The sequence below is a fragment of the Chinchilla lanigera genome, unplaced genomic scaffold (assembly GCF_000276665.1).
Source record: "Chinchilla lanigera isolate Chin_1 unplaced genomic scaffold, ChiLan1.0 scaffold00011, whole genome shotgun sequence".
Taxonomy (NCBI): Eukaryota; Metazoa; Chordata; class Mammalia; order Rodentia; family Chinchillidae; genus Chinchilla; species Chinchilla lanigera.
The window spans coordinates 5,993,849-6,003,698 of NW_004955412.1; the positions used below are offsets into that span (position 1 = coordinate 5,993,849).

Consider the following 9,850-nt stretch of genomic DNA (forward strand, 5'->3'; position numbering starts at 1 on the left):
ATAACCATGAACTTGATAGAGTTCTTTGGCAGAGTTTATGGAATTAAATTACATTAATACATAAAAAATGAGGTAGATATATGTTCACAGTTCCGTGGATCACTCCTTACAAAAAATGAGGTAGATATATGTTAATAGTTCTGTGGATCACTGATCCTGGAAATTAAATAAAATGCTGAAAAATGTATAGCTCTTCAGAAAAACATCTTCCTTGGATTCACAAAATACATTTTTCTATTAACTTTCTAATGGCTTCTCAATATCCTGGGCAGTTGAACCAGCTATTAGCTTTCAGAGTAGTCACTTTCTTTGTTGCTGGATCAAATTTGTATTGTTTTTTTCCATGAAAGAAATAGAAAATTTCTAGAAGTAAAACAAAGAAGATTTACTAAATTATACAACTAGTTTCTAGTTTTAATTTGAATTCTTGAGAAACTCAAGTTTTTAGCACAAATATTTTTGGCATTTGCTGCTCCAAATAGCAATACTGATGCCATTACTCTGGCAATAAAATGGAAGCAAGATTCTACGTCCACTTACCATCTTTGCAGAAAGCAGCATCAACTTTGCTGCCAATTCCAGGAAAGTCATCTGCTATCATTTTAGGATAATCTTCATCCATGGATCGTTTGCTTTCATCATACCTGGCCAGAAAATGATCAGAAGAGTCAGAACCTTTTGCTAAAAGTCAAGACTTTTCAAAATCATTACAGGAAGTATGCTAGAATGAATTTAACAAGAACTTTTCATTCTAGAGATTATAAAATGGGGAGTTAGATGAAGGGAGGTAGAATGCTACCTCTTTAGGTTGGTCTAGAAAATTTATAAGGTCCCTTTGAAACACAAAGTCTAATTTTAATCCTCCAGTAAATTCTACACTATATCCTAATAATGTAAAACACTATGAAAGAAAGATTTCTTTTGGCCAAAGTAACTCTATAAAGATGAATGCCATCTTTTTATATCTTTTTAATGCTCAGTACCATGCACTTTCAGAATGCCCAGCACAGGTACTGTGTGACAACTACTCATTAATGGGTTTAAATAAATGGGTGTTAGACTGGCTATCGGCATTCACAGAAAAGGTAGCTGCATAGGCAATTTGAGACTCATTTCGCACTGGGTAAATCTAGAACTTTCAATAGACAAAGAACTAGTGCCTTAATTCTTTGTTATTTTTGGTGATACTGGAGGTTGAATTGAGGGCTTCATGCACCAGTTCTACACCCAGCCCTTTTTTCTTTTTCTGTTTTGAGATAGCATCTGGGTAAATTACTCAGGCTGGCCTGCAACTTGCAGTCTTCCTGCCTCAGCCTCAGAGTAGTTAGGAATACAGGAATGTAGCACCATGACCAGGAGCCTCATGCTTTGTGCTCAGTTTTACCTCCAGTACTTGTTGTCCACAAAGAAGTAAGTTTTTCCAGTGTATGCATCAGAAGCAGCAGCATCAATTTGCTTTACAGTATTAGGGAAACCGAAGGTGCTGTAGATATCCTTGGGATATCCGGGTAGTGCGTCCAGGCCCTGAACAGCCCAGTATTTGCTACCTGCCAATCAGAAACCAGAGATGTCAGTAATTGCTCAAGGCTCCAATAGACAGTAAGCTATAAGTCCAGCTAAGTTCTGAGTTTCACATGCTAGAGCAGTGTCTTAGCTGTAGATTGGAATCATCTAGAGATTTTAAAAATGCCAGTATTGGAATCCTGTTCCAGACCAGTTAAACGAGTATGTTTTGAAACTTCCTAGGTGCATCTAATCTGAAGCAAACTTTGAGAATGCTTATGATCTGCTTATGGCCATTCCATAAAGGTCTCTTCCAAAGCTAGGTGTTCAAACTTCCTCAGTGGAAGGCTGGAACTTGTCACCCTTCCTCAGTGATTTAAAGTTCAAGTGGAAGTTCACATCAATGGTATCCTAAGGGTAGAGCAGTACAGTGACTCATAACGTGCAAATAACAACCCTGGATTCAAGTCGTAGCATCTGAGTAGAACACAGTTCCAGATATGTGAATTTACGCTGTGGCCATTTAGTAAGCCCCGTATCACATAAAGCTAGTCTTGTGTCTTTAAATAAGGACTGATCTTGTTCACAGAGATGATTATTTGCTCCTTATTAAAAAGCAATATGAAATTTTTATATGTAAAGCCCTACTTAACTTGACAATACAAAGGCTGAAAATCCTTTCAGAGCGTTTGTCTGGCAGAATGACATTCAATTCTTTGATTTGCATCTTCGTCTTTGCTGTACCACACAAAAAATACTTGCTAACATTCTGATAGAATAAAAAATGTATTGATTTTTGATTTATAGCAATTCAGAACTTTGCATACATTAATGTGCATATATGCATTCCCTAGGAAATTTGCTAAAATTCAGATTTTGCTCACAGAAGGTCTGGATGGGATTTGCGGTTCTGCATTTGTAGTAGCCTCCTGGTGACTCCTGCGCCACTGACGGCAGGGTTACACCCAGACAACAAGGTGGCAATGTCCCATTTGCTTGCTTAGTGGTGGTCTCTCCTCACCCTCCCTCAAGAAGGTGGCTCATATTAAAATAGGGTGTAGGAAATCACACAGACAAAATGTTTCAGTTTCATTCTATGTAGAATTGGCCCACTTTTCTAGCTTAATTTCTGAGCACCCCAAGTAACATGGAGAAAGTTTTAAATACGTAGTTTGCACAGAAAAAGCACATTTCTTTTTTTTTTTTTTTTTTTGGTTTTTCTCCGGTCCCGGGAACCGAACTCATGACCTTGCACTTGCCAAGCAGGCGCTTTTGCCGCTGAGCTAAATCCCCAGCCCCGAAAAAGCACATTTCTAAGTCTAGATTCACAAACTGGTCAGAATAATTCTATTTCAAATTATTTGTTTTTTGTTCAAAATGGCTCAAATGGACAATGCAAGTTTTGATTGGTGAGTTGCACGCCAATCGATTTGATTGGCGAGACTGTTAAATATTCAAAAATCCATAGACAGAATGTAGTTAAAACCTTTACATCTCACCCCAAAGTAAATAAAAAAATTAATCTGTAAAAACAATGAAAAATAATTGGGAGCATTACCCTTGAAGAACAGGATTTTATCTTCCTGGTCACATTCATAAGCAGCATCAAATAGACTCGGCAGATGGGGCCAGAACACAGCAATGAAATTCACTTCTTCTGGTTCATTGTTGTACATTGGACGAAGGTAGAACCTGATTTTAAAAATAAGGAAAAAGAAAAAAACAATTTCCATCTAATCTGTGGCAATCTCTGCCAGACATCCAGCTCCCTATTGCTGGCACTATCTGCGTGCTTGTAAATTTTTAACGTCTGACTCTTTAAAGCAGAAGGCGGGGCACAGGGAGTTTGTGTTATTTGCATTTGCTTAATTTCTCCGTGGAAATATTTCCACCATGGCAAACTTCAAGAGTCACAACAGAGTGCCATCAGACACTATTTCTAACACAGGTACAACAGGCACAAATAACCTCAAGAACATGAATAGTAAGGCAAAACCCCATTGCTCCTATGGCAGGATTAGCAATTGAGATTAGGGAAAGTAAGAGAGCTGTCTAAGGCCATAACGCTGGTAAGAAGCAAAAGTTAATTTTAAATTTGCCTCTGGCAGCCACTGCTTTTTTTGACCTTTGATAAGTGGTATACAAAGTTGATTCCACAGTTCACAGGGACTGGTGCAGCAGCATAGAACAGACTATCATGCGGGCTGATGGGAGAGTTTTCCATATTCCAGGTCTTGGAGGTTAGAACCCTACTCCTAGGTCCCGTCCTGCCTCAGCGTAGCTGTGACCTTGGTCAAGTCCACTGCTGTCTTTATCCTTCCGTGTTTTCCTAATGTGATGACATTTAAATCATCCCAGTGTCCTTTCAGTTCCTGCAAACCCTAGAATTGTGCCATTTCTTGGAGTTGTCCCTGAAAACTTGTTCTGATAGTTGTGTTCTGCTAAAGTGACCTTTCCTTTAAATCTTGTTTCCTTCACTTTTCCTAGCATTGAGCTATACCCTGTATGAGTTATATGCAGTCCCTTCTTTCACACCAAAGCTAGTGAAGAACAGGATGGAAAGCGTTGAATGCTAACACCTACATTTTGGGATAGAGATGTACAAAGCAATAAGACAGAGCCAACCATGCTCCAGAAAGGGTGGCTGAGGAGGGCATGATGGTGCTGTGAATAGACTGACTTCTCAACATCTTCAAGGTTGGCATAATGAAAAAAAGCCCTGCTTAGGGGTCAGAAAACCGATAAGCACTCTGTCACTAATGAGCTCTGTGTTGCAGAAGGTTCCTCTTTCTTTTCCTCTGCCTTCTCTATAAGATAGGATATTATTTACTGATTTTCTACTTTGGTGGTATTTTCTGAGAATGAAAATGGCCTAAAAACATATGTGGAAAAATAAGTTTAAGTATATTATGTTGTGTAAATAAAATCAGTTGCTGCCATATAATTATAAATATAAGTCAATGTCAAATAAATAGCACATGAAGTTTATTAGTGGGCAGGGCACAAAAAAACAATTGAGATCTCACCTGTCTTGAAAGAACATTACTTCTCCCCGAACTGTAGTTATAGCATTAAATGTCAGGTCACTGTTGCACACTTGTGGGGCTTTTAAGGTTTTCTTCTTGCTGAAATGTACTGGAGTTCCTAAGGAAAATGAGAAAACTGAAGTCAGTTTTGCCTAGTGTTGGGAAACTGCATGAACAATGAAAGTATCTAAAGGATACACAGCTGATGGTTGGTTTTATTTGTAATAGGGATAAAGACCAGAAGATCCCGTCCGTAACAGTTTCTTCTTACCATATAGCTGCTGGATGCCGTTAACATCATCTTGTCCTAGTAGAACATCACCAGTGGACTGATAGGTGGGGTACATTAAAGATGCAATGTCAGAAGAATGGCCAAGTCCAAGGGAATGGCCGAATTCATGAGCCGCAACATAATACAAGTTATACTCTAAAAGGTCAAGAAAACCCATTTTCAGTTATTTACAATGTATTCAGTTTGGAGGCATTTATTTAAGATGTAATCTACAATTTCTATTGTTGTTTGCTTGTTTAAGATAGGGTCTTACTATGTAGCCCAAGGTGGCCTTGAACTCACTGTGTAGCCCAGGTGTGGCCTCAGACTTGTGGTGATCTTCCTGTCTCATCTCCTGAGTGCTGCGATTACAGGTGTGTGCCACCATGCCTGGTAATCTACAATTCTATAAGGACTAATTCTCATATTTTCTTGGTCACTTTTTAAAGTGCACATACACATTTATATACATATATATGCACATACATTTTATTAAAAAACTTTTCTGAGGGTAGGAGGAATTCATTAATTGATAATGAAGAGAGATGTCCAAGCCTAACCTCTAGTATTACTTGGATAAAATTAAGTTCTTACTGACAACTTAGCATAGATGAGTTGATTTTGTTAATGATTACCTGGTATATGTTATTTCACAGAAAAGCAATAAAGTTTTATCATAATTTAATATTTTTCTTATTTACTAAGTTGATAAATGGTTAATGCTGGAAATTTTGGAAAACACAGAAAAGCTTTTGCCCCTTCATTTCTACATTAGCTTGCTACCATTGTTGAATTTTGATGTGGCTTTCTCATAAAGAAGATGTAAACTAGATATCCACAACAAAACATGAAGCTTTTCAATATTTTCTGAATGGAAATGTTAGAGTGGCCTATTTGTCACCAATAAGAAGTTATACCAGCAAAGCTAACCTCTCTTCTACTATTCTAAATATTCGCTTTTCTGAGCAGTAATGGAAAAATGTCTATTTCTATTAATGCATTCTGTCAGTTAAGTCAATCCAATACTGACATGAACCATGAAGGGGCAAGGGCATTGAGAATAATGAAGTTGATTGACTTACTACTAAAATCCTCAATCAACAATTCGTCGGTCCATGTTTCATCTAGATCAAAGTGAGCATCCCCTCCTAATCGTGGGCCTGGTCCGAAAGCATGAGCGAGTCTATTTCCGGGCCCATCAAAGGGGTTATTGTCACCATGATCTGCAAGAAATGGAATGAGGATAACTTAGAACAGCAAGTGTTAGCCTTGCTAAGATGCTACCAGACTTCAGCAAATGAAGGGTGGTTTCCTGGCTTCAGACCAAAAACTTCTTTAACAAGGAATTCGAGCCACTAAGCTGAAGAGGGTTAGGAAGAAGGGACAGTTAGGTGAAAGTATTTTCGTGCTACAGGAAGAGCTTACCTCCTCTGATAAAGCTTATCATTATGTCTGCTTCACCCTGAAAGATCCTGGTGAATGTCAGCGGTGAGAACTCACTCCAGAGTTCAAAGGCCTTCTTAATGGAGTCATCCACAACTGATTTTGGCAAAAGCGGTGTGTAATTCATAATCCTTAAAAAAATATAATACAGACACATTAGGTCCTGTTTCTTACCATTCTAATGGGAAAGAAGTCCCTGTTCTGACAGTCACTCTGGTTACCTGTAAGTCAGATTCGGGTTTCTCCAAAGGGGGTTCCCAGGCATGGTGGTGAACCAACCCACATCAGGCACCCCACACCTGGGCTGCTTCATGACATTCAGGGTTTCCTTGTCTGGCTTCCCGGTCATTTTCAGCCCAAAGAACTTCTGCATTTCTTCTAGTTGTTCAACCTGGGTAGCAATGCTTCTTTTTTGTTTTCCAGCTTGTGTCCCATTGTTCAAATTATAGTAGCTTTCCAGGTATTTCTGGTAGAAGATAAAATTATTGAAATACTGAGGTGGGAAATATTTCTCATTTTAAAAAGTGAATAGCATGAGGTTTTAGTCGAGATGGAGAACTACTTTCAAAGCTTTTATGTAGATGGCATGATCTTTGTAGTCCCTATCACAAATTTTAAAAATGCAATTTCAGAGAAGAATTCCCCTCACCACTGCTTGCCAAAAAGCCTGCACTTCACAGCAGAGCAAGACACACGAGTGAGGGGGCTGGGGATTTAGCTCAGTGGCACAGGGCTTGCCTGGCAAGCGTAGGGTCATGAGGTCGATTCCTGGTACCGGGAAAAAAACAAAACAAAACAAAAAGACACATGAGTGAAATTTGCCTGCTGTTGCAAATCTCCAAATTTCTACAGTGAGATTTGCATCCCGTTTCTTCAGTTCCCTCTCGCCTCCAACTGGAAAAGAGGAGGCTAGGAAAGGGGTTGTTTCTGACAAAAAAAAAACTCTTTGTAGGAAATCCACCCTTAAATAAACTCCACTGCACTACAGAAGAAAAATGGAAGCTAAAGACTTGTCTTTGTAGTATGCATAAAATAGTACGTACCTGGACCAGCTCTGCGTCTTCTTGTTGTATTTCTGGAGTTACTGGGAAGCCATGAGATCCCACGTCCCAGAGCAGCAGCAGCAGCAGCAGAGGAACACTGAGCATGTTGACCTCTGTTTCAGGACAAGAAATCGGTAGGTCTCTACTGCCTGTTCCTCCAATGTCTCACCTTAGGAGGCTTCTTTTTATGTAGAGAGAGTCCAAGCTGGAGGCTATCTGACTCACAGATCATAACATCCTCTTGATGTTATGAATGGCCTGAACAGTTATCAGAAACTGTGACCTTGAGTATGTTGCAATTCCACGATTAATATCAAACAGGACATTTGTGAGAGAGACAATCTTCACTATGTAAACATTTGCTTTGTCCCATACATGTCCATCCTCTTGGGAAAGGTCTTGGTTGCACACACAGGAGCAGAGTACTCCATGGCCTTTTCAAAACACATGTTTTGCTGCTCCATGCTGCCAGTTATAAAGTGTTCTGAGTGTCTGTGCGCCTCTTGCTCCCAGGGTCAAGGGTGGAATCACTAACACTCTGCACCCTCCTCCATTCAGCACCTACAGTGACATTCAGCTGCTCAAGCACCGGTTGGCAACTGAGGTTCTCTGAGGGTTCACGCTACCTTTCCCAAATCAGCTGGTACTCTATGGAAATAGCACCATGGCTTATCTTAATTGTTATTCAGATGTAGGATTTGAGAGGGGCACCAAGAAGATCCCTTATGGACAGGTGAGATATGAAATAACGCCCTGCCCTATGTAGAATTTGCTTGTCAGCAACATGGGACACATAGCATTATTCTCTGAAACTTATCGGAATGTACCAGGTGAGTCTAGGGCTGCAAGAAGCCAAAAATGACCCCGTGGTTTAATGTTCATCATGCTTTTTCTCCTTGAGCGCATCTTTGCTTCTTGGGGATAGGTGGCATGTTTTTCTTTCATGTATGCATTCATTAATACATGTATGTATTCATCTAGTCAAAAGGTCATGTACAACATCTCATGCACAGCAAAGTACATGCATGGGTATGCACTGAAAGATGTACAGACAAGAATTTATGTTCTACTTTAAATTCCCTTGGGGACCACTCGTGGTATCCATACCACCCTGGGAGAGAAAAGCTGTCCTATCTGTAGCGTCCTTCTCCTTCTCCCTCCTCCTGTTTTCCTCCACTCTCCCACTTTAGTGCCTCACAGGGTCTCCCACCTTTCTCATATTAGGTTTGCTTCTTGAGGACTTTTCTTTTTTGGGGGACTGGGAATCAAACTCAGGACCTCGCACTTGCCAGGCAGGTGCCGTGCCGCTGAGCTCTGTCTCTGGCCTCCCTGAGGACTTCTCTCACTTTGGGATTTTTGTTTTCCTCACCACACCAAGAGCAATCTCTTATTCATAAATAATGCTTCGGTGTATCTTGGATTGATTTGAAAGCACTCACTTCCCCTGGAATCATGTAACGACAGCTTCCTCCTGTAAGTGGAGTAATATATGAGTTTGTGGGGGTATGGGGAATGGAAGATCTCTCAGGGAAAATGAAGTCCTCTCCTTCTCATGGGCATTGGATGGAAGGTAGCTCAGACACCAACACAGGCCAGGACAAGAGTGAAAGGGGCTCTCTATGTTAGAAGTTGGACACAGACTATATTTTAAAAGTCGAGGAGTTATTGACATATCCTAATTATTAGGGAATCTGGTCAGTGGGCAGAGGTACCCTTCATTTTCCCTGAGGCCTAGGAAACAAGGGTTAGTAATTACCTCAAGAAAATAGCATATGACCACAAGGAATTTAGCAAGAACTTGTATCTTACCCTAGAAGAGTTCTATATAATGTCTACTCTAGAAAGAGTCTGCAGAAGATTTCACACTCTTGTAAACTACTGTACCTTTCATTTATGCAAAATCTGAGAGCCCATTTGCAAAGCAGATGAAAGTAGAAGTTATCTCATGGAAGCTAGAAGTCAGGTCTGAAGGACCCATCATTTTTTCCTGGTCCAACTCAAGAGCCATTACCACAAATGTAAGGATTGCTAACATGGATTGGAAAATGATTGCTTCAAATAACTATCTGTTAAATTTCTTCCTACAATAAAAATTTTTAAATAAAATTTTAGCTAAAAAACCAGTCCTATAGATTCATGTGGTCCTGAATAATTCTCAGTTAGATATTCATGCATAGCTTCTAATATATGCATGTCACATTTGGGCTATGGTAGTGTGCGATTATTTGAGAGTAAGAAAAAGAAGACATAGGGGCTGGGGATTTAGCTCAGTGGCAAAGCGCCTGCCTGGCAAGCGCAAGGTCATGAGTTCGGTTCCCGGCACCCGAGAAAACCCAAAAAAAGACAAAAAAAAAAAAAAAAAAAAGAAGACATAAAAATCTAGACCAGATAGCTACAGATTCAATCCAAGCAAATCCCAGCAATACCTGGAGTTAGTGTAGTTTCCCAGAAGATTGAAACATGTTAATATTGTATTTACTCTTCATGTTCAGATTGCCTGCCCCTTCCTCAACCCAAAAATCCCCTTTTGGATTAAATTTTGTGAAGCTATTCCTCTATCTTTT

The 9,850-nt window shown here is 39.8% G+C and overlaps 1 protein-coding gene across 1 annotated transcript; it reads right to left on the minus strand.

Annotated features, from left to right (window-relative positions):
* Positions 1-256: 256 nt before the first annotated feature.
* On the minus strand, positions 257-7,391 carry LOC102011750 (interstitial collagenase). The gene is made up of 10 exons (XM_005378615.1): positions 7,287-7,391; positions 6,465-6,709; positions 6,226-6,374; positions 5,883-6,023; positions 4,801-4,956; positions 4,530-4,647; positions 3,062-3,195; positions 1,385-1,547; positions 541-644; positions 257-363 (listed from the first exon to the last, which is right to left on the minus strand). Exons 1-10 carry the CDS (start codon positions 7,389-7,391, stop codon positions 257-259), a joined length of 1,422 nt encoding a protein of 473 aa, XP_005378672.1.
* Between the last annotated feature and the right edge of the window lie 2,459 nt (positions 7,392-9,850).

Excerpts from the sequence above, each read along its gene's own strand:
- LOC102011750 (XM_005378615.1), bottom strand. The coding sequence starts at position 7,391 with ATGCTCAGTGTTCCTCTGCTGCTGCTGCTGCTGCTCTGGGACGTGGGA. Across the intron at positions 6,710-7,286 it reads AAGACGCAGAGCTGGTCCAG|AAATACCTGGAAAGCTACTA; the intron begins GTACGTACTATT and ends ATCTTCTACCAG. Across the intron at positions 6,375-6,464 it reads AACCCGAATCTGACTTACAG|GATTATGAATTACACACCGC; the intron begins GTAACCAGAGTG and ends TATTTTTTTAAG.